General features: G+C 46.6%; 1 protein-coding gene across 1 annotated transcript; it reads left to right on the forward strand.

Annotated features, from left to right (window-relative positions):
- The first annotated feature begins 573 nt into the window (after positions 1–573).
- LOC130483034 (vitamin D-binding protein-like) lies at positions 574–24,748 on the forward strand. The gene is made up of 12 exons (XM_056855927.1): positions 574–637; positions 6,361–6,430; positions 7,684–7,816; positions 10,391–10,602; positions 11,620–11,752; positions 14,451–14,545; positions 15,715–15,844; positions 18,396–18,598; positions 20,643–20,775; positions 21,654–21,751; positions 22,888–23,020; positions 24,695–24,748. The coding sequence occupies exons 1-12, from the start codon at positions 574–576 to the stop codon at positions 24,746–24,748; spliced, it is 1,458 nt and encodes a 485-aa protein (XP_056711905.1).
- The last annotated feature ends 586 nt before the right edge of the window (positions 24,749–25,334 follow it).

Consider the following 25,334-nt stretch of genomic DNA (forward strand, 5'->3'; position numbering starts at 1 on the left):
AGAGTGGCATGCGCACATGTGCGCACGCGGGCGCCAATGCGCCCGTGCAGCATTTCCGGTTTGCAACCAGAAGTGCCTCCTCGCGAGGAGCCTTATGCCACTCAAAATGCTTTTACAGCCGGAAGTGCCGCATCGCAAGCCGCCCTTTACCACTCAAACTAAGAGCTTGAGTGGCATAAGGCTCCTCGCAAGGCGGCACTTCCGGTTGAAAACCCCAAAAACCTCCCACCGGTGGCGAAGAGGGACCTGGCAACCCTAGTCTCTGAACTCTGCTCGGACAAGCCTGAGTGCCTGAGCTCAGCTCAGTAAATATTTAAAACTGAGCATGCTTTAGGAGCATCCACCCGCACCAAGGTCTATTTGCATTTCCCAGATTCCTCTTTTTTTATCTCTGTCAGGCCAAGGATAGCTGCCCTTTTGCCTTTAAGCCACAATTAATAATTGATCAGGATATTGGGGGTATAAACTGCAGGATGACCAGTTCATCTTTTTTTCCTGAAGAGGACTGGGGTTAGTGTGAGCTGTGGTTAGCTAATAAGCCCTGTGTGCCACTGGAATTGTGGAGGGTCCAAAATGAAGACGGTAACCATAACCATTTTGCTACTTACTTTAACAACGAGCCATGCGATGGTGAGAGGTAAGGCTATGTTTGGCTGTTTTTAATATTTGAATGTGTGTTGCAGCTATGATGTATTCTATTTTGCCAAGGCCTTGGTGTTGTGCCAACCTCCAGGCGGGACCTGGAGGTCTCCTGGAATTTCAGCCGATCTCCAGACAACAGAGATCAGTTCACCTGAAGAAAATGCCCACTTTGGAAGGTGGATTCTATGGCATTAAACCCTACTGACCACCCACCCTCCCCAAATCCTGCCCTCCTTAGGCTCCACCCCCAAATCTCCAGTAATTTCCCAGCCAAGAGTTGGCAGCCCTACCTTGGACTGATCTTCCTCTCTTAAGGTGGCATGTGGAAGCACAATTTAGGCATCATAGCTCATAGCCATTGAGAGACCAACCTTTCACGAATTGTCCAATCCCTTTTTTATAACCCTCTAAAGCAGCGGTTCCCAAACTGTGCTCCCCGGAGCATTTGGTGCTCTGCAAAACATCTCCTAGTGCTCCGTGAAGAGATTGGAAAATAAAATACTACTGTCATTCAGTTTAGTATATAGGTGCTAGGTGAAGATTAGTTCTCCGTGACAAATTTCTCTCCTGAAAAGTGCCGCTGACAAGTGCTCCAAGTTTGGGAACTGCTGCAAGTATTGGCTCTTACCCCACATGGTGGCAGCACATTCTGTAAACTGAGTGAGATTCTTAATTACTTCTATGTGGAAGGGTGTGTTTTATTTTCTCCCCCCCCGGAATTACTGCTCACCTCCAGACCTCAGAGATCAGAGAGGGTGGACTCTGTGGCATTTTACCCCACTGAGGTCCCTGTCCTCCCCAGGGTCATAAGAACATAAGAAAAGTCATGCTGGATCAGACCAAGGCCCATCAAATCCAGCAGTCTGTTCACACAGTGGCCAACCAGGTGCCTCCTGCCTGCGTCCCACAGCACTTAATATCATAGGCATACTCCTCTGATCCTGGAAAGCATAAGTATGTATCATGACTAGTATCCATTTTTACTAGTAGCCATGGATAGCCCTCTCCTCCATGAACATGTCCACCTCCATGAACATGTCCACCACCTTCCACGTTGGCAGCCATTCAAGTTGGGTCCATCCCCAAATCTCCAGGAGTTTCTCAACCTGTATCTGGCATCCCTACCCCTCCCATCCCCCACCGGTGGCCGGGGGGACCTGATAACCCTAGGGTGAACTAGCCAGGGGCAAATGACTAAAAACACCTCACTTAGAAAATGGACTCTGTCTTTATTTCGGAAACATCAGGTGTTAAAGCAAGACTAAAAGCAGGGGGGAATGTTTCATTGATATTCAGAAAGCTGTACCAGGAATTTTTGGACTGGACAAAGCCATTGGACAAAAATAGGGTTGCCAACCTCCAGTTGATAGAGATCAGTTCACCTGGAGAAAATGACCACTTTGGCAATTGGACTCTATGTAAGGTTGCCAGGTGCCCGCTGGTGGCGGGCAAACCCCCAGTAATGTGCCCCTTTGCCCGCTGACCAGCTGAGGGCCGGAGGGCAATGGTGCACGCACACGCCAATGCGGCACTTCCGGTTTACATTTGCCGCCTCACGAGGAGCCTTAGACCACACGCGCATATGCGATCTACAAAGAAACCTCCCGTCGAAGGTGAGTGGGGACCTGGCAACCCTAACTCTATGGCATTAAAGTCCCTCCCCAAACCCCGCCCTCCTCAGGCTCCGCCCCAAAAACCTCCCGCCGGTGGCAAAGAGAGACCTGGAAACCCTATTCCCATTCCCCACCAGTGGCCAGAAGGGGTCCCTGCAACCCTAATCAGGAGTCACCCCACAAGTAAGGAACAGTGGAAGCATCATTTTCGCAGAGCGGGTACTTGTTGAAGTTAAGGAAAAACTCACTGCCAAGTTTCCAATGGTCCTGTTTGACCTATTTGACATTTAATTGGATTGGGGGCGGGGGGGGGGGGTCTAACCAAATGCACTTTGTAATCTAAATCAATTCTGTTTTGTGGGATTACCTGTTCATTAATAAGTCCTTTGGTGTCTGCTGTAGCTACAGCCCTAACAGCCATCTCTTCTGTGACTGTGTTACAGGGCTGTTTTTGTAAATATTTCTGCAGTTAATATATATTTCTCTCCGATAAGTCAGTACCGCTGGAGGATTGTCCAAACTATTGGCCTTTTCAAAAATGTGCAGCGCAATATCATCCTCTTCAGGTCTGTGGTTGAACTACAATCCTGTTTTTCAAGCTTATTCAGAGACTGCTCCCAGCACCAAGCAAGAGGAGTAGAATTCTAGACATAAGAACATAAGAGAAGCCCTGCTGGATCAGACCAAGGTCCCTCAAGTCCAGCAGTCTGTTCACACAGGGGCCAACCAGGTGCCTCTGGGAAGCCCACAGCACTTAATATAATAGACCTCCTCCTCTGATCCTGGAGAGAATAGGTATGCATCATAACTAGTATTCATTTTTACTAGTTGCCATGAATACAGCTCTGCTCCATGAACATGTCCACTCCCCTCTTAAAGGCTTCCAAGTATCTATAGACAGCTATAGTCAGCAGCTGCCTTGACCTGGACAGCCCAGGCTAGCTTGATCTGGTCAAATCTCAGAAGCTAAGCAGGGTCAGCCTGGGTTAGTATTTGGATGGGAGACCACCAAGGAAGACCAGGGTCACTACGCAGAGGCAGGCAACGGCCAACCACCAGCACAGGCAACCCTACTTCCCATATAAACCTTTCCACCTGAAATTCTCAGCATTGTTTCTAGAACAAAAAATAATTAGTTTTGTTCTGTGGGGTGGGAAGAGGCTAGGGTTGCCAGGTCCCTTTTAAGTGCTGCGTGTTTTCACAAGAATTTTTTTAATTTCGGCACTCTCCAAAGGGGATAAGGTCATCCTCCACAGCAGAAACATTTTCTAAACAAGGATGAAAGATAAACAGATGCTCGAGGTAGGGGTTGCCAACTCCGGGTTTCTAAATACCTTGAGATGGGGTGTGGAGCCTGAGGAGGGCGGGGTTTGTGGAGGGGAGTGGGGACCTCAATGGGGTATAATGCCTTAGAGACCACCTTCCAAAGTGGACATTTTTCTCCAGGTGAACTGATCTCTATCGGCTGGCAATCAGTTGTAATAGCAAGAGATCTCCAGCCACCACCTAGAGGTTGGCAACCCTACCAAGAGAGGGCCTTCTCAGTTGTAGCACCCAAACTCGAGAACTCTCTCCCCAGGGAAATTCACCTCTCCCCTTCTATTTAGGGGTGTTGATTCGGTTCGGCCCGAACTGAAAAACAGCCGAATTTCCCCTGATTCTGTGGTTTTTAGTTCGGGACAAACCGAACTCAAAAATGGCGGGCAACCGGGGGGGCCGAATTCAGCGAGTTCGGGAGTTCACGAATAAATCCGGCAAATTCGGCCGTCTGTAAGCAGCATAACCATCACTAAACAGCATTCTCCTCCCCCGGCCAATCGGTGGCCAAGCTGGGTCTTCTTCTGGCCAATCAGTCAGGATTGAGTACTGGAGGAATCAGCTGATGTGCGGCCCGGCCGGGGAGAGAGAGAGAGAGAGAAATCATTGTGTGTGTGGGGGGGTGCTTGTGCACATTCACTCCTTTTTGTGGCTGCAGGGGGCGTATTTTTGGGGGTTCAGACACAAAACTTTCAGCAGAGATTCAGACAAGCCTTCTTAAGAGACCACCCAAGTTTTGTAAACATTGGGTCAGGGGGTCCCGAGATATGGGCTCCCCCCTTTTTTCTTTCCATGGCTGCAGGTGGCGCATTTTTGGGGGTACAGACCCCAAACTTTCAGTGGAGCTTCAGATGAGCCTTCTTAAGATACCTCCCAAGTTTTGTAAACATTGGGTCAGGGGGTCTCGAGATATGGGCTCCACTCCTTTTCCCTCCCCCCTTTTCCATTTCCGTGGCTGCAGGGGGCGCTTTTTTGGGGATAAAGCCCCCAAACTTTCAGCATAACTTCAGACAATCCTTCTTAAGATACCACCCAAGTTTTGTAAAGATGGGTTCAGTGGGGGCAGAAATATCGGCTCCCCCCTTTTCTCTTTCTGTGGCTGCAGGGGGCGCATTTTTGGGGGTGCCGATCCCAAACTTTGAGCGGAGCTTCAGACAAGGCTTCTTAAGAGACCACCCAAGTTTTGTAAACATTGGGTCAGGGGTCCCGAGATATGGGCTTTCCCCTTTCCCCTTTTCCCTATTGGGATGAATGGATCAGCTGATCCTGTGCATCTCCAGAGCAAAACGTTCCGTGCCTAATTGGAATCGTCTTGGATTACAAGTCCTCCCCAGCCCCTCCTGATGGAACAGAAGACAGCCACAGTAAGACCCCTTTGGGGGCTTTAATCTATAATTTTTCTCCTGTGTGTGGGGGGGGAAGCAGAGTCTGTGTGTGTGTGGGGAGGGAGCAGTTTCTGTGGGTGGGGGGGAAGCCAAAGGGGGCTTTTGCCGGTTCTGCCTGGGGGTGTGTTCCCCCTCGAGTCTCTCTCTCCCTGGTTTGAGGGGGGGTTTCAGTTGTGTGTCTTCAGGTTTTCCCTCATTCATAAGAGCGGTTAGGTCTATTTGGATGCTTGCTCAAAACTTGTTTTCAAATGGTGACTAAAGAATGCATTTGGAGTCCGATGCAAAACGGGAAATTCCACCCCTGCTCATTATGCATAGCTAGCTGCCTCTGTCTCTTTCCATGGTTTGCAAACTCCCAGGTGTCAGGTGTTGCTTTGCACAGTTGCAAAGGTGTTGCTTACAAGGTTGTGTTGCTTTTGCAGTCGTGTTGCTTGCAGTTGTGTTCGGGGCCCATATCTCAGCCCCCCCTGACCCAATCTTTACAAAACTTGGGGGGTCTTTCAAGAAGCGTCCTTTGAAGCTCTGCTCAAAGTTTGGGACCTCTACCCCCAAAAATGCCCTCCCAGAGCCGCGGAAAGGCGCGGTTGTGTTTTTAATGGCTTTATTCGGCCGAATTTTTTTCCCGAACTTTGAATTCCCGCCGAATTGCACGGACCCGAAGCGGGGGAGTTCAGACTTCGGCATATCCCGAATCTAAACGGGCCAAATTCAGCCGAATCCGAACTATACCGAATTTTTTTTAATTCAACAGCCCTACTTCTATTGCCGTCTTCTGCCAGTATTGACGTACACAGTGTAATCCACTGTTTGAGCAAGAAAGGCGGATGATAGATGGATAGACAGACAGACTCAGTTCACAGAGGCACCCTCCAAATTGCTAAGCAAGAAAGGAATTAAGAAAATGTTATTTTGGTCACTGCCAATCTGCTAGAACAAAACAAAACAAATTCCGCGGCACTGATCCTGTCGAAAAAGTTAAGGAGGAGCAGGACCACGGAGGTGCCCCTCGCACTGCGATAAGAGCAGACGTACTCACGAAGTGGCAAAGCAGCAGGGCAGGAACGCCTACAGTTCACACACACGCTCTGCATAATCCTCCAGGCGGGAGATACACTCCGAGAACGAGAGTCTCCCGGAGGCCGGGAAACATGCATGGGAAGTGGGAATCCCCCACGGAACAGAAAACCATGTAATGTCGGAAGGAATGAAGACACGTGAAGTCCAACAAAATTAGCTGCTCAAATGAACCAAGTGATGTCAGGTTTTCGGCTTCAAAAGCAGCCATGTTTAATTGAAACTGCCTCTTTTTTGGGTACAAAAGAGTACTGAACATCTGGATGCATAAAATGTAATTGGGATATTTAAAAAAAATGATTGCCATTCTCCTTGATTGGTTTTTGCAGGGCGAGACTACATGAAAGAAAAAGTCTGTCAAGAATTCAACGTCTTAGGGAAAGAAAAATTCCGAGCTGGGTATGTATTCTGAAGACTCCCTATGCTGAGTCACACTCTTATGTTCAGTCTTGCTGGCATTCAGGATACCAACTACAGTTTGCAAAAATATAGATGTAAAGGAAATCATGAAATATTTCACCATTCCTTTGTGTAGGCTGACAGCTTTCAGGTTCAAAACTACCAGCTTTGGGGGAGGGGGGGCAGAGCAGATCCTGGTAAGTTGGGATGGTTTGAAGGAATCTTGCAGGCCAGGGAACCAAGTCAGCATCTGGCAAGACTAGCTGGAGCCAAGGACACTGGGCAAGTTGGAGGTGGTCAGGGCCAGCATGTAACAAAATCTGCTTTTCTGACCCACATACTAGCTGGTTATCACCCTTCTTTTAAGTAGTATGGAAACTGTGAAGTCAGTGGGACGGGTCCAGCGGTAATTTCTGCCGATGGAAGGGATTTCTGTTAACGGAACAGGGCTTTCTCGCCTTCCCACCTGCTCTGAAGCCTCCCAAAATGCAAAATCCATGGTGGTGGTAATGACCTTTAAAGCCATATATGACTTGGGGCCACCATGCCTTAGGGATGGCCATATGAACCTACCTGACCAATATGGTGATCTTCAGAAAGCCTGTTTCAGGTGCCGCCTCCATCTGAGGTTTGACAGGTGGCAAACCTCGAACTGGCCTTTTCGGTTGTGGCACCAAAGTTGTCTAACTCCATCTCCAGGGTGATTCATTCACCCCCTTCTATCACTGGCCATTTATGCATGGGAGGTTTTGCCTTGGATTTTCCACTCTCTAGATCAGGGGTGTCGAACTCAATTGTTACGAGGGCCAGATATGATAGAAAGGACACTTGGTCGGGCCAGGCCAGGCCTCACCAGGCCAGATCAAGAATGAGGAGGGTTGGCTACCTCAGCTGGCTTGCGAGCCGGATAACAGCTCTCGAGGGGCCAGATCCTGCCCCCAGCCTTATGTTTGACACCGCTGCTCTAGATGCACATTTTCCCCATCCGAATTCTCAAAACTCAAAAAAAAGCCCCCATGCAGAGTTTTGAGAATTCAGATGGGGAAAATGTGCTTCTGGAGAGTGGAAAATCTCCCGCGCATAAATGGCCACACAGCCCGGATAACCTACAAGAACCAATGAACTCTGACCGTGAAAGCCTTCGACAATATCCTCCTCTATATATTTACATGATTCATGAAGGAAGGGAGCAGGCAGGGCAGAACAATTTCCCAGATTATAACTTTGAATCGTTCACTCCTATTTGTCCACAGAGCAATTATCGCAAGCAGCAGAAAATACTCCAACGCCACGTACGAGGAAATCATGAACGTCGTGAACGAGATTCTCTCTATCGCAGAAAAATGCTGCCCAGAAGGAGCTGATCCTGATTGCTATGAGAATGAAGTATGTTTCTGCCGGCTCCCATCATGATATAAGTGGACACAGGCTGTGTCAACCCTGTCAGGTCTCTCAGCTTCACATTTGCTATTGGAAAAAATGCTTCTTAAAAAATCCATTCCCTTTGTGGTTACTCACAAGGGCTGCCAACCTCCAGGTACTAGCAGGAGATCTCCTGCTATTACAATTGATCTCCAGGCGAAAGCGATCAGTTCCCCTGGAGAAAATGGCCACTTTGGCAATTGGACTCTATGGCATTGAAGTCCCTCCCCTCCCTAAACCCTGCCCTCCTCAAGCTCCGCCCCAAAACCAATCGCCAGTGGCGAAGAGGGACCTGGCAACCCTCACATATTCTTCATTCCTTCATGGTTCCTTATACTCCCAGGGCTATGCATCTCCTTAGGGCCTCCATAGGGTGCCAGGATACCCCCTGGGTCCCCAGTGGGGGATGGGGGAGTAGGGTTGCCAAATCCAGGTTGAGAAACTCCTGGAGGTTTATGGGGGAGCCTGGGGAGAGCAGGGACCTCAGGGGAGCACAATGCCAAAGAGTGCACCCTCCAACACATCCATTTTCTCCAGGAGAACTGATCTCTATTTGCTGGAAGTCCGTTGTAATAGCAGGAGATCTCCAGCCACCACGTAGAAGTTGGCAAACCTACCTACCTCACAAGGTGTCTGTTGGGAGGGGAGGGACCTCAGCAGGGTATGATACCACAGAGTCCACCCCCCAAAGCAGCCATTTTCTTCAGGGGAACTGATCTCTGTCATCTGGAGATCAAGTGTGATTAGGGTTGCCAGCTTGCCAACCTCCAGATGGTTCAAAAAATCACAGCACCAGCTCAACTTATAATATTTTAAATGTATAATATTTTTATACTTCAGATAGAAATAAAGGAAAAGGGTTACTTCACCACAATTAAATACAAGTAGTTCCTGTAAAAAAGTAATTAATTAATAGTCCATGGGTTCCACAACCTCAACACAAGGTATCCAATATCAGGAAATAGTCCACACAGCAAAGTCCAAAACGAAGGTGTCCAATATCTGGGAAATTTCCAAATTCAACAAAAAACATAATCCAAAGTCCAAATTCAAAATCCAAAACGGCACTTCCGGATAAGTGATCGTTTCACAATATATATTGCTTCTTCAGTTGATTATTCCTTTTTTAATCCTGCCCTTTGGGGTAATGTTATCCTTATTGCGAAGGGGTACAGAGACCTCTGTAAAAACAACATATACAATGTATATCCACACACATTTAGCATGCTATAACAATCAAATACTACATTATTAGTGAATTGAAATTCCAAAGCTTACCACCAATAGACCAGCAGACCCTCACGGTTCCTCAAGCTCTGCTAAAGCTGGTATAGAGTGCAAATCTCATCCTGAATATGTTGCTAGTCTCAAATAGTCTACACCTGTCGGTTCCAAAGAGTGTATGCATTTAAAGGAAACTGCTCAAATCAAATTCATTGTTCAGACCTAATGGCATCATCGTTTTAAATAAATGGACAAATTTCATTTCATATCTGTGCAATTGTTTAACAACGTCTTCTTGACAGTACGGACGCGGTTTATATTGCCATAATGCAAAAAATAGTAAGTCTTTGTCTGAATGGCCTTTTTCTAGATAGTGATTGGTTAAAGGAGCCTCACGTGTTTTGGAGCGAATCCTTGCCCTGTGCTCTCCAATACGAATTTTTAATTGTCTTGATGTTGATCCAATGTATAATAAAAAACACGGGCAAAAAATTCCGTACACCACATTGGTGGAAATACAGTTGGTGAATTGTTTTAGTTGAAAGTAAAATTAGAGCTCAAGGAACTAACTTCCTTGATCAGCAAGCTATAAGCGCACATGGCGCATGCGCCACATTTAAAATGACCGTGCGGTTTAGTTTCTTTCTTGCTGTCCAAAACATCTGACTTCACCAAATAATTCTGCAAAGATTTGGTTTTCCTGAGTCCAAATAATGGAAATTCAGCGCATCCAGGTATATTATATAGAACATGCCAGTGCTTACGTACGATCTTCTGAATCTCATAAGAAAGATGATTAAACTCTAAGGAAGCAAAGATTCTCGGCTTGGTAGATGGTGGCTGGAGATCTTCTGTTACAACTGATCTCCAGCCAATAGAGATCAGTCCTCCTGAAGAAAATGGCCGCTTTGGCAATTGGACTCTATGGCATTGAAGTCCCTCCCCTCCCCAAACCACGCCCTACTCAGGCTCCATCCCCAAAAGCTCCTGGTATTTCCCAAGATGGAACTGGCAACCCTAAATGTGATAGTGGGAGATCCCACCTGGAGGTTGGCAACCCTACCCACGCACCTGAACAGATTCATAGAATCATAGTGTTGGAAGGGATCACCAGGGTCATCTAGTCCAACCCCCTGCACAATGTAGGAATTTCATAACTACCCCCCACACCCCCAGTGACCCCTTCTTCATGCCCAGAAGATGGCCAAGGTGCCCTCCCTCCCATCATCTGCCTAAGGAAAGTGAACAAAAAAAATGTAATTTGTTCCTTCTTGTCTCTTTCTCCCCCTCCTGTTCGCCTCCCGCCTACACCAGTCTGTAGCTCTCTCTGCCAAATCCTGCCGGGAGACTGCTCCATTCCCCAAGCACCCGGGAATAGCGGCCTGTTGTACAGAGGTAGGCCTGGAACGAAAGCTGTGCCTGGCAGCCTTGAAGCACCCTCCTAAGGAGTTCCCTACATACGAGGAGATAACGGATGCCACAGTATGCGAGGACTTCGCAAGGGATCCCCAGGGCTTTGCAGACAGGCAAGTTTTTTAAAGCAAGTTCATTTTAATGGTGCTGTTTCCTGAAGTGCTCACGGCACAATAGCAATCATAACTAGGGCTGCCAACCTCCAGGTGGTAGCTGGAGATCTCACATGAACACAGGAAGCTGCCTTATACTGAATCAGACCCTTGGCCCATCAAAGTCAGTAGTGTCTACTCAGACTGGCAGCTAGGGTTGCCACGTCCCTCTTCACCACCGGCGGGAGGTTTTTAGGGTGAAGCCTGAGGAGGGCGGGGTTTGGGGAGGGGAAAGACTTCAATGCCATAGAGTCCAATTGCCAAAGCGGCCATTTTCTCCAGGTGAACTCATCTCTATTGGATGGAAATCAGTTGTAATAGCAGGAGATCTCCAGCTAGTACCTTCAGTCAATAATCTTACCCTTAGAGGAAGGATTTTTGAATTTTACCCTGCTTGGGACATTTTGATATTGCAATATTTTGGAAACCTTACCCTAAGGGGATTGTGCAATATGGATGTTAACATAGGAATTTATGAGACTTCTGTTATGAAGGACTGATGAAGATTTGAATTTGAGTCTTCGAAATGATCGTATCCTCATGATGAACTTTTGTCCATTGACATCCTTTCGTCCATACAAACCTGCTCCTGTTGTAAAAGAAACATAGAAAGATTTTTGACTGAAGTGTACTCACCCTATTTATTACTCACCTTTTGTGTTTGATGTATGTTGCGTTTTGTATGTTGATGGTCAACGTGACTATTTTTGGAATATATATGTGTGTAGTCACAATAAGAATTTGTTGATTTCTAATAATATTCGCTCCTGTACTGATTTTCTTAGCTCCTGGAGGTTGGCAACCCTACTACAACATGGAACCACCTGACACTGGACCACCATTACAACTCTGCATACAAATGATGCTCATTGCGCTATGTCTGGCTAGAATGGAGCTGCCCCAGGGCTTTACTAAGCTGGATGGACTAATTTGTACCATAGCACTTTCTTATGTTTTCTTTTGTGGTTTGTTTTCTAGGTATCTCTATGAGTATTCCACAGACTACAGCAGCGCCCCATTGCCTGTGCTGGCAGCCTCTACAATGAGTTACTTATCCATGGTCACATCGTGCTGCACTTCTGCCCAGCCCGTGATGTGCTTCCTAAAAGAGGTCTGAGCATTTCCCTTTTTAATCTGAAATGTTTCATGTTTCCTTTGCATGCTTCCTTTGCCACCTTCCACCGCCCCACCCCCAAAGACAGCCAGACCCCAGCACTGGTGGCAAAGGAAGCCTTAGCATCTATGCAAGTACCACAAGTACATATATCCCATTACTGAGAAGCCCTTTCTTGCTAGATTTAGAGGAGGGGCTGTGGCTCAGTGGTAGAGCATCTGCATGGCATGCAGAAAGTCCCAGGTTCAATCCCCGTCATCTCCAGTTAAAGGGACTAGGCTTGAAGATGATGTGAAAGACCTCTGCCTGAGACCCTGGAGAGCTGCTGCCAGTCTTATTAGACTTCCTAGAGGCGCCTGGTTGGGCCACTGTGTGAACAGACTGCTGGACTTGATGGACCTTGGTCTGATCCAGCAGGGCCTTCTTATGTTCTTAAGCCCAGTTAACCTTTGAAAACCTCCAGCAACCATTCAGGGAAGGTTGCATGAAACAAAACGTTCTGTACATCTGACAAAGTGTCCACAGGGCTGGGGAGGGGCTGTGGTTCAGTGGTAGAGCATCTGCCTGGCATGCAGAAAATCCCAGGTCCAATCCCCAGACCCCGGCATCTCCAGTTAAAGGGTCTAAGCTTGCAGGTGATGTGAAAGACCCCTGCCTGAGACCCTCAAAAGTCGGCTTTGATGGACCAAAGGTCTGATTCAGCATAAGGCAGCTTCTCGTGTTCATGTGTTCATCAGTCATGCCAGGTGCTGTTTTAGGGCAGGTTTAATATCTTGTCCCACTTTGTGGCATGGACAGCCATGCCTGGGGGAAGGGGTGGTCATGCAGACACAACCACGTGAGTCAAGGCAAGAAGAAGAAGAGCTGGTTTTTATACCCCACTTTTCTGTACCATAAGGAGTCTCAAAGCGACTTACAATCACCTTCCCTTCCTGTCCCTACCACAGACACCTTGTGAGGTAGGTGGGGCTGAGAGTCTGGAGAGAAATGTGACTAGCCCAAGATCAACCAGCTGGCTTCATGCGTAAGAGTGGGGAAACCAACCCGGTTCTCCAGATTAGAGTCCGCCGCTCTTAACTACTACACCATGCTGGCTCCCAATCTTAAATTAACATTTGATAATTATTTTATTTTTATTTTGTTTTTTACTTCATTTATACTCCACCTTTCTCCCCAGTGGAGACCCAAAGCGGTTTCATTAGTTCATTAGTTCCTCCATGTTATCCTCCCAACAACCCTATGAGGTAGGGCATCTTGGGCATCTTCTGGGCATGAAATAGGGGTCACTGGGGCTGTGGGGGGAGGTAGTTGAGAAATTCCTGCATTGTGCAGGGGGCTGGACTAGATGACCCTGGTGGTCCCTTCCAACTCTATAATTCTATGACTCTATAGGTTAGGCTGAGAGTACGTGACTAGCCCAAGGTCATCCAGCTGGCTTTATGTGGAGGAATGGGGAAATCAACCCAGTTCTCCAGATTAGAGTCCACCGCTCTTAATCACTACACCGCACTGGCTCTCCAACTCGTCTTACAATACTGCTATGCCACCTCTATGGAGTGTAGAGAGTAGAACAGCTATAGCAGCAAGAAGCTTGAGGAGAGGATTTGAATCGCTCATTTGTTCATTCCCTTAGAGGGTTTCTGCACCACTTCTCCAAGAGAAATGCCTAAGACAGCAGTGAGATCACAAACAACAATTACATTACGACAAGGCCCTGGAATATAGCTTCTCATGGTGGGAGTAGGCCCCTTGTGCCAGAGAAATAGGGCTGTCAGGTCCCTCTTTGCCACCGGCAGGAGGTTTTGGGGGCGGCGCCTGAGGAGGGCAGGGTTTGGGGAGGGGAGGGACTTCAATGCCATAGAGTCCAATTGCCAAAGCGGCCATTTTCTCCAGGGGAACTCATCTCTATCAGCTGGAGATCAGTTGTAATAGCAGGAGATCTCCAGCTACTACCTGGAGGTTGGCAAGCCTACTCAGGGAAAGTGCCAGTGTTAATTAAACAGATCCATCTGTCCGTCCATCAGTAGTCTCTGACGCCTCTCCGTGGGATTGGTGCAGCATCTACATCGGCTTAATAGATCAATATCTATTTTTCCCCATTTTTTTACACATGGGGTTTTAAGGCTGAATTACCCTCCCACCCATACCTACACCAGTCTAGTGCTGCAGATCCAGATCTGAAACGTCATCTTTAAGTATATGAAGGGCTGTCACATAGAACAGGGCAGGGAGCTGTTCCTGTTGGCAGCAGAGGATAGGACTCCCAATAATGGGTTTAAATTGCGGGAGGAGAGGTACCGTCTGGATATTAGGGGGGAAATTTTTTACAGTAACAGTTGTTGGACAGTGGAATCGGCTGCCTAGGGAGGTGGTGGTCTCCCCCTCACTGGCAGTCTTTAAGCAGAGGCTGGACAAACACTTGTCGGGGATGCTCCAGGCTGATCCTGCATCGAGCAGGGGGTTGGACTCGATGGCCTGTCTGGCCCCTTCCCACACTATGATTCAATCTGCCAGACCAAACGGAACTGAATGCTGTAATTGGAAAACTGAGCTCTCTCTATTCAGAGATATGAGCTTTGCTACTTTTTTGCGCCTCGTCAGAGGTTTGTGTGCATTTCCAGGCTCACTTCAAGCGACTGTCTTTGGCAAGTGGTTCGTCTCTGTCTAAGTAACCACTATCCTTTTTGCCTTGCAGAAGTTCAGCCGGAGGTCTGCTGTAATGCTCACCAAAGTGTCCAACAAAATATGCTCCCACTATGATTTGTTGGGGAAAGAAAGAACCAAGTTCAGGTACGAAAGGTGTCTTATACGTTCAAATGTGCAATATGTAACTCTTGAGCACTTCCTGATCGCCATGAAAACCTGGGGAGATTTGTTGGGACCGTAACTCAGTGGTATCCCTGGCATCTCCAGTTAAAAGGATCAGGTAGTAAGTGACATTAAAGAACTCCCATTCCAGTTCCAGTGCAATAAAGAGCTCCTGTATGCAAATGAGCATTTAGGTGTTACTTGATTATAACATTTGGTGTATTTTCAAAGCTGTTAAGTAATAAACTACAGATAGAGTAACATGGCTTTCTTAGAATGGCAATGCCGTAATAAAAATCTGTTCTGTTCTGAGTTACATGGCGCTTTCACATATGCCGAATAAGGCACTTTCAATCCACTTTCAATGCGCTTTGCAGCTGGATTTTACTGTGTGAAATGGCAAAATCCACTTGCAAACAATTGTTAAAGTAGATCGAAAGTGGATTGGATGTGCATTATTCAGCATGTGTGAAAGTGCCTACAGCCTTATCATTACCAGACAGCAGATAGATTAAGTGGCAGTCATGAGAATATGCAGGAAAGTGTGAAATTAATGGAGTTCACCAGATTAGAGTCTGCCACTCATGTGGAGGAGCAGGGAATCAAACCCAGTTCTCCAGAGTCCACTGCTCACGTGGAGGAGTGGGAAATCAAACCCAGTTCTCCAGGTTAGAGTCCACCACTCTTTAACCACTACACCACACTGGCTCTCCACGAGACCCCGCCCCATGAGTATAGAGATGCCCTAGGAGAAACCGGGTACCGAAGCCAGCCTGAGAAGCCAGGTCAGGAAAAACACAGACAGCTCCCAGGTAGCTGTCATCCAATAAGGATGAGTTGAATGTTCCCTATGTCGCTTCGTTTTACACGTGTTTACATTTTGTCAGTAGCAGGCTAAAAGCCCAGACTAGCCTGATCACATCACAGCTAGGAAACTGAGCAGCCTCAGCTACTGTTAGTATTCGGCTGGGAGAGCACCGAGAAAGTCTAGGGTTGCTATGCAGAGGAAGGGGAGATGCAGATGATCCCCAAGATTCATCAGTGCATCTAAATCTAAATGTTTGTCCTATCAGGATCACCAAACATACTTAGGAATGGCCTATGCAGTGGCAAAACTAATCTTACATCTCATTTCATTGGCCCTCATCTAGCTACATAACAAAGTTTGCCCAGAAAAGTACCAATGCTTCACTCGATGATGTCATAGCTCTGGCCACAGATGCTTCAGAAGTGTTTTCCAGGACCTGCAATTCAACAACCGATGACAGCTTCCAGAGAGAGGTGGGTGCTGTGGAGCCAAAGGCCCTTTCACAAGTCACTAGGAGCTGTAGTTCAGACCTCTGGCCGATAATTCGGTTGGTGGAAGGGTGATTCGGGTTATCCGGTTGGTGGAGTTTTCTGTTCGTTCGTGTTATTAGGGTGTTTGCGAAGGATAGTCCACAATTCAGGTAGTTCCAGCACAGGGGAGAACAGCAGCCTTTTGGAACAACGGGAAGACAGATGTGCTGAGAGCCAGCAAGGTGTAATGGTTAAGAGGGGTGGTTTGGAGCAGTGGACTCTAATCTGGAGAACCGGGTTTGATTCCCCACTCCTAGGGAAATCCATACTGCTATGGGGATTTGGTTTTCAGGTCCAATATACTTGAATCAGAATTTTACCTTCTTCTTTTTTTTGTGATGCACACCCCTAATGAGGACAGCATATTGCAGCTAGCAGTTAGGCACAAAGTTTACTTAATTTTTCTTCGCCTCCACAGAGGGGGGAAATACACTTTAATTAAAAAAAAAAACCTTATGGATTTTACAGGAAATATATCCTTGCAAAAACAAATCAGTATGGGAAACATTGCTTTGCAAATCGCCCATTAGCTGAATTTGTTTACTTAATTTATGTATACCCCACCTTTCTCCCCAAGTGGAACCCAAAGAGACTTACAGCATTCTCCTCTTCCCCTTTTTATCCTCACAACAACCCTCTGAGATAGTAGAAAAGAGCAAGAGTCCAGTAGCACCTTCAAGACTAACAGAATTTCTGGTAGGGTATGAGCTTTGCGAGTCACAGCTCACTTCTTCAGATACAGCTAGAACCTCTGAGACAGAAGAAGAAGAAGAAGAAGAAGAAGAAGAAGAAGAAGAAGAAGAAGAAGAGTTGGTTTTTATATGCTGACTTTCTCTACCACTTAAGGAAGAATCAAACCAGGTTACAATCACCTTCCCCTTCCCACAACAGACACCCTGTGAGGTAGGTGGGGCTGAGAGTGTGACTAGCCCAAGGTCCCCCAGCTGGCTTCGTGTGGAAAAGTGGGGAAACAAATCCAGTTCACCAGATTAGCCTCCGCCACTCATGTGGAGGAGAAGGAAATCAATCCCTGTTCTCCAGATCAATCCACTGCTCCAAACCACTGCTCTTAACCACTACACCACACTGGCTGAGTGTGATTGGCCTAAGGCAGGGGTCGGCAAAGTGTGGCTCCCGAGCCGCAAGTGGCTCTTTGGGCCCCTGAGTGCGGCTCTTCCCACGTGCGGGCGCGCAGGTCGCGAATGTCGGTCAAGACGGGGGGCAAGGGGGGACGAGACGAATACCAGCATGGCAGTACCAAAAAGGGGCGGGAGAGAATCTGCGCAGGAGGCGCTCGCGTGACGAAGCAGCGACCGCATGCCGCCGATGCTGGCGGGCCTGCTGTGGGGATTGGGGTTTTTTTTAAGCACCGGAGGGAGCGGGTTGGGAGGGGTTGTGACGGAGCATCCCAGCCTCTAATTCTTTGGGTCCCAGCCTCTAATTCACATTGTGCCAAAGAACACGCATCGCCCAGACGAGGAAGCCCCGTGCGGCGCCTTTCTCTCCACTCTTGAGGCCGCCCGCAGCCTGGAGGGGAGGGGGAGGCAGAGAGCGAGCTGCCCCTGCGGCCACCACCTCCCTGCCGTGCGGGCCCTCCTTCCTCCCAGGCTGGCAAGGGGAGTGCCAGAGCACGGCGCTCCCTGCAATGTAGAGGGGGGCTTGCCAACGATGGAGGGGCCTAAGCCCCGAGGTGCCCTCCCTGGCCCCTCGGCCAGTTCACAGCACAAGTGGTCTGCTTTGAAAGACCTGGAGAAGGAAGACATGATGATTTTTAACACCTGGAATAGTATTCCTGACTCATATGATCAGTTAAAAAAACTAGCGTTTGCTGTTCTTTCCCTTTTCGGTTCTACATATTCAGGCGAGCAAGCTTTTTCAAGCATGAACCTTATCAAGAGTAAATTGAGAAGTCATCTTATTGATGAGAACATGGAATCGTGCCTAAAATTAAAAACAACAACATACAAACCTGACTTACCCAAACTTTCCAAGGAGATGCAAGGCCATTGTTCACATTAAGTGTGTGTCAGTCATTGTCATGATTTAATGTTATGGATACGTTACCTACAATTTAATTTTTATCAATAAATAAGATCATTATTAAGTATGATGTCAAGTTTTATTCAGTGTACCTATAGTTTAATTAAGACTTAAAACTTTAATTAAAGTTTATTAAGTTAATAAACTATGTACCTACCTATATATTTTAAGTTTTAAAAATTTGGCTCTCAAAAGAAATCTCAATCGTTGTACTGTTGATATTTGGCTCTCTTGACTAATGAGTTTGCCGACCCCTGGCCTAACGTCATCCATCAAGCTTCCATAGCACAAGTCAGGATTTGAACCTTGGTCTCCCAGATACTAGTTCAACACTCTTAACCACTACACCACACTGGCTGTCTAATTCACAGCTAAACAATACAGATCCTGTTCGACATACACAAAAATGTTCGGTTCTGTTGCATTGCTAAATCATTGGCTTCCTCTTTTCCAGTTGTTGGAGCATACCACCAAAATCTGCAGTAAATTGTCAACCAAAGATCAAAGGTTTGATGGCTGCTGTAAAGATGCAAACACCCTGAGGGCATATTTCTGCATTTATTCACTCCCGTGGGCCAAATCTCCCAATCTTCCTGCTGTTCAAAAACTGAGGAATGAAGACATCTGCAAGGGAGGTTTGACTCCAAGAAATGGACAGTAAGTGGATTTAGAACGATCCTCCCTCCCTTCTCCTGAGATAGAGGTTCACCCTTGTAGCCTATGCTTATTAATAATTATTAATATCCCCTGGTTTCATTTTCACAATTACTGATATCACTGCATCTAATTCTCAACATGATCCCATCTGTGAACACTTAAATTCAAAGATTGGGGCCATGAACAGACAAAACACCTCTTTCTACAAACCGGAGAAAAGTCTCGTGTTTGCAGAAAAACCTGAACCATAAAAGGGAAAATAAAAGAAAATAAAAGTGGAGAGTTAAAAACCCCAAATGATGGAAGCAGTGCCTGTAGCTTAAAGAAGTGAATCCCTCAGTGGTCATTGCTAGGCAGCCACAGCAATATTCCTAGCCTTCAAGTCCTGGTTTCTGTCAGTAAAAGGTAGGGTGAAAGCAGGCAGGGTTCTTTCCAGGCCTGTTTTGGCCTTTGAGGGCTCATCAGACTAATCACTCAGGTATTATAGCAGCCACTGGGCAACCTGATACCATACAACCTGCATGTCTCATCCAGGCCTGGCTACTTGCTACTGCTCAACATCAGCCAACCCAAGAAAGCCAGTGTGTGATGTAGTGCTGCCCTGCCCAGTAGTTGGAATCTCATAGTTTTCCCACTGAAAGTATTTGCTGTGATTTCCTTTTCCATGAAAATCAGAAATATAAGTTTTGCTGTGGCCAGCATTAGGGGTCAGCAGGCTACCAATCTGGCCATAGTGATCCATGATCTGATCAAAGGGAGCTTGGCTACCGTTGAAAAAAAGTTCTGATGTTTCCATGGGTCCATAACACGGCAGCCATGTCACTGTTGATGATCGTATTGCCCCTTTGCTGAAAAGTGTACACTGGCTGCCCATTTGCTTCTAGTTCTTACTTGTAAGGTCCTCAACAGCCCTCCCCCCCCACCAGTTACTGTCCTCTTCACAAGCCCACAGATTGGCTATATCTCTAAGGTGGCACTTCCCTTTATGAGTGCCCTTCCCCTTGAGTCTTGTGTGGTGCCTATTTTGTTTTTCTTTAGGCGCCAGGCCAAAATCGTTCTCTTTACGAAGGCTTTCAATGAAGGGTTTTCTTTTTTTAGTTCTTTCATGGCACATTCATAGCTGAGGACTGCTTTAATAATACCATTTTAGACTGGTCTGTTTGTTTGGTGTGCATTTATAGCCTTGCTTTTTAAATTGGCTTACAAAAAATAAATTGGCTTGGCTTGCGCTTATTGGCATCTATTTATTGATCTAGGTGACCAAATGGCTGCTTCCAGAGGGCGATCCCCTATTGCCATGTTTGGAGTGGTGGACTCTAATCTGGGGAACCAGGTTGGTTTCCGCACTCCTACGTATGAGCGGTGGACGTTAATCTGGTGAACCAGGTTGGTTTCCCCACTCCTGTACATGAAGCCAGCTGGGTGACCTTGGGCTAGTCACAGTTCTCTCTGAACTCTCTCAGCCCCACCTACTTCACAAGGTGTCTGTTGTGGGGAACAGCAGGAGCAAACTGGGGGGAAAACTTAAATCACACTGATCCTGTGACAGCATGAACCCAGCATGAACCCAGAAGTGACATCACCACTTTGGAGTGACGCTCTCTGGTAACGCCTGAAACCCTATAGTAAAACATTATGGTAAAAACATTCTTTGGGCATTTTTGGCTGTTGCCCTATTGTTGCTGGTTGCGAAGGGGCCCCCATAACTGTTTATGCTTCAGGGTCCCAAAAATGTAGGTCTGCCACTGCATTAAGTAATTACTTATGTTCTGAAATGCAAAGAGAAGTTACTCCATTCCCCAAATGGCACACTGCTGTGAAGGCCTTTGTCTCTGGCTACAGGGCCTTTCTGCTGTACTGAATGAGCAATTGATCCCCATAGTTCTCAGGGCAGGGATGTCTGTAAACTTGCATACATGTGAGGAACTGACGTTCCCGTTTCAGTTCTCTGCCCTGCGTCTCAGCAAGAAAGGCAGACTGCAAATTACTTTCGGCTGATGCAAAGACTGAAATGTTGGCTATTTTTCCCCTTTTTAAATGACAGCTACTTATTTGAGGTTGCTCGAAGGTACACCTATGCCCCGGAAGCGCTTTTCTCAGTCTTGTTCGAGTCTTCCCGAAATTTGGTGGAAAGCTGTTGCAATGACACCGACCCCAAAGCTTGTATTGATGTAAAGGTGAGACGCAGAAATCTTCTCCCAGCATCTTTCCCCCCCGCCATATACACTCACTGGGCATATCTCTACCACAGACAAAGGACTTTTATGAAGGGGTATTTCCCTGCGGTCATCCCCACCGACTGCTTCAGGGCTTCCTTTTGATCCTGCACACCTTTTCCACCCATCAGAAGTAGCCTGGCTCTCCCTGCGCATTTTGCCCACATTTTCCAGCTTCTGCTTAAAACAGCAACTGGAAAATGTGGGCAAAACCCACGAGGAAAGAGAGGTGACCTCTGATGGATGGGAAAGGCATGCATGATCAAAAGGAAGCCCCGAAGTAGTCGGCGGGGTGACCGTGGGGTACTGTTTCCTTATTAACAATTGTTGATTAACAGTATAGTGAGTTATTCCTTACAACAACCTCCAGGTACTAGCTGCAGATCTCCTGCTATTACAACTGATCTCCAGCCGATAGAGATCAGTCCACCTAGAGAAAATGGCCGCTTTGGCCATTGGACTCTACGGCATTGAAGTCCCTCCCCTCCCCAAACCCAAGCCTCCTCGGGTTCCCCCCAAAAAACCTCCCGCTGGTGACAAAGAGGGACCTGGCAACCCTACTGCGGGGAAGCGTCCCTGCATAAAAGGCCTTAGTAGTCTGAGAAACCCCTGAAAAGTTCATTGGGTACTGGGAGTTACCTGTTCTCAGTAGGAGGGAAGCAGGGGGACCAGACCACTGCTTTGCAGGGAAGGTCCCTGAATAACTGTAGTCCCTTTTCTGTCCTCCCATAGGAGTAAATGGCTCCCAGTGGCTTCAGAGAATGATTGATTCATTATTATTATTTTGCTTTAAGAGTTGGTTATTAATGCAGCTTTATGCTTTCTTGTCTGAACTCCAGAGACCAAACATGAAGGAACAACTATTTAACTTGTTCGAAAAAGGAAACGAATTGTGTTCGGAATATACACATCTTACCTTCCTCGAATTCAAGAAAAAGTAAGTGTTATGTTCTAGACAAGGGTGGTCTGTTTAATTTCTCTACAGTGGCCTTTTCAGGTAATTGCGGTGTATATTGGGAGCTTACCAACAGGAGCACAATCTCCCCCACCCTGCTGCTGATGTGTATGGTTGCCGTTTCATGTGAAGAGGGCAACACATGGATTTTTCCTCTGTGGCTTCAGCATGTACCAAAGTAGGGTTGCCAGGTTGCTTAGATTGACGGGCAATTGCCCGCCAGTCCAGTGCCTGGCTTGAAAGTGGATATAGACAAGCTGGAAGGATGTAGACAAGCTGGAACGTGTCCAGAGGAGGGCAACAAAGATGGTGAGGGGTCTGGAGACCAAGTTCTATGAGGAACAATTGAAGGAGCTGGGTATGTTTAGCCTGAAGAGGAGAAGACTGAGAGGGGATATGATAACCATCTTCAAGTACTTGAAGGGCTGTCATATTGAGGATGGTGCCGAGTTGTTTTCTGTTGCCCAAGAAGGCCGGACCAGAACCAACGGGTTGAAATTAAATCAAAAGAGTTTCCGTCTAGACATTAGGAAAAAATTTCTAACAGAGCTGTTCCTCAGAGGAACAGGCTTCTTCGGGAGGTGGTGGGCTCTCCTTCTTAGGAGGTTTTTAAGCAGAGGCTAGATGACCATCTGACAGCAGTGCTGTTTTTGTGAACTTAGGCAGATCATGAGAGGGCGGGCAGGAAGGGTTGTGTCAGTGTTTGGCTCTCATGGCCCTTTCTTATATGCCCAGGAAAATGCTGATTGCCGCTTTGGGGTCATGAAGCAAATTTCTTGTAGGCCAGTTTGTCCAGGGATCCTGGAGGGGTTTTGTTTTGATTTTGCCATCTTCTGGGCGTGGAGTAAGGATCACTGGGGGTGTGGGGGGGTAATTGTGAATCTCCTGCATTGTGCAGGGGGTGGACTAGATGACCCTGGAAGTCCCTTCTATGATTCTATGATAGGACATTTTGGGGGGTCAATTCATAGGGTCGCAAGAGGTTAGAAACAACTGGCTTATTACACACACACACACACACACACACACAGGTAATATGTTTCATCCAGTCATCATTTGCCTTGTGAGGGTTTTTTATATTCATACTAGCTGCATGACTGTGTTTCATTGTTCTGCAGGCTAAGAGAGACCTATCGCAAGGCACTGCCTGAGGCCACTGAAGAAGTCCTTTCTGGGCTGGTTGAGCAGAGGTCCAACTTCGCTTCCACCTGCTGCCTTATGAATGCTCCTCCAATATATTGTGGCTTGCAGGTAAATGGAAATCCCTTGAGTCTAGAAATCAGTAATGGCATAGTGGAAGAAGAAAAGAGCAAGAGTCCAGTAGCACCTTAACGGCTAATACGGTTTCTGGCAGGGTATGAACTTTAGTGAGCCACAGCTCACGTCTTCAGATACAGCTGGAATGGGAGTCCATCTGTCCTTAAGCAGAGAAGAGTGAATTCAGACAACCGATGTCAATGTAAATGTCAAAAGCAAGTAAATGGCATTAGCAGGCTGATTGGATTAGGCATAGTGGAACTTAAGTATTTTTAAGGCCTTTTATGCATGGCTGTTTCCCTCGTGGCCATTCTGATTCTGCATGCCGTTTCCGACCATCAGAGGTCGCCTCACTCTCCCCCTGCCTTTCCGCGCATTTTGCCCGCATTTTCAGGGACTGTTTTATCTCGAATTTGAAAACACGGGGAAATGCAGGGGGAGAGCGAGGCGACCTCTGATGGTCGGAAACGGCCTGCATAATCTAAACAAAGACCGAAGTCCTCAGAGGGGTGACAGGGATTAAACAGCCATGCATAAAAGGCCTAAATTTAAAAGAGAACATTTCTATCTACTTTGGGTGAGGGGGGATTGAACATGCAGGCCATTTGGACTAGTAGCTTGGAAAGCGGAAGGATCTGGAAGAGGCAGTGTACTCAGCAGAGTTCAGGGGAGGCCAATACATTACTTTTGTGTCCTATCCAAAGCATCTAGCATAATGTTAAATAAATATTAAATAGGGCGTAATGAATATGTACATTTTAAAAATCAGTTAGCCCTGTTTTTTGTGAGAAAGGTCTGTTTCATATTGACTTTAACAGAATGTCAACTCTTCAGAAATTCTGAATTTTTTAAAAATTAGGAATCTTTAAGGGTCACGATTCCAAATTTCGACTCTGAATGTTGAACCTGGATTTTTATTCTAACGTGCATCCCTCAAGACCGGTTTTATAGTTTTACAGATTAATTTTATTGCTAGGAAGTTTGATCCACTGACTTTAAATGTTTTATTTCTACCGGTTTTATAGTTTTAGTGATGAATTTTATTGCTAGGAAGTTGATCCACTGACTTTAAATGGTTTATTTCTATCTGATGTTGTTTTTATTTTATTTCAAAAAAAGCTTTTCAATTGCTGCACTTTTTCTTGCTTGGTTAAACAGTTTTGTTTGTCATATTGACTGTGGTTTCCCATTTTTAACTTCTTCTGTAGACTGCTTTGAGAACATGATGGTAGTGAGGTAGCACTAAAATGCATACCGAGAGAGAGAGGGGCCCCTCCACCTTTTTCAACCTGTGGTCACCTTTGGAATTCTGACACAGCGTGGTGGGCGCAGCCACAACATGGCTGCTGCAGGAGGCGGAGCCAGATTAAAAAAAAATGGCTATGGCATCTAACCTTCAGTCGCACAGTATTTATCCTTGTGCTGTGGTGGCATCTGCTTCCAAACCAATATTTTTGTGTAAAAAAAAAAAATCTGCCCAGTCAATCAAATCACCAGTGGCCAATCAGAAGCCTTGCTGGACCAAAGCCCCACCTGGACCCACCCTCTTTCTAAAAACACTTGGCGGTGCCAAGAAAAGTGTTGGTGGGCTCCAGGGTGCTCACGGGCACCACATTGGGGACCCCTGATTTAGATCAGTATTCTAAATGGGTTTTTTTCCGTTTTCAGATTAAAACTGGAGCTTCTCAAACGTGTTCCAGTGACGTATGCTTACTGCACTGAGGAAAGGAGCATTGTACATACATGCTTTAAAAACACACACAACTTAGGTAAGTGGGAAATGGCACAGAAATTGCATGCACTGGAATGGAAGGAATCTAATCTGTCCCCTGTGCCATTCTCTTCCCAATCCCACCATGGTTCTTCAAACACTGAAGATAAAAAGGGAGGTAAAATTTCTGATAACTAAATGAAACCTCCATTGTCAGGGGTAGTATACCCCTTTATTATTAATTTTTCCTTATAACTGTAACCAATTTTCCTTTTCAGGGTAGCTAGTGCTTGGGAAACTGGTCACTTTCCTGATACAAGCCAGTCTCTGTTACCATGGACCATCTATGGTGATATCCTCCTGAGTCATCTTTCCCTCCTACAGACTGCAGACTGAAAATCCTAATAAAGCTATAATGAGCGTTTCCCTTTGATGCAGTTATTTCAAGATTGGTTTTGGGGTTAAGATGCGTGTGTGAATGTAAAGTGCCATCAAGTCACAGTCAACTTATTGCGACCCAGTAGGGTTTTCAAGGCAAGAGACTAACAGAGGAAGCCCACAAGCAAGACAACTGCAGCAGCATTGTCCTGCCTGTTT

Source organism: Euleptes europaea, chromosome 9 (assembly GCF_029931775.1).
Source record: "Euleptes europaea isolate rEulEur1 chromosome 9, rEulEur1.hap1, whole genome shotgun sequence".
Taxonomy (NCBI): Eukaryota; Metazoa; Chordata; class Lepidosauria; order Squamata; family Sphaerodactylidae; genus Euleptes; species Euleptes europaea.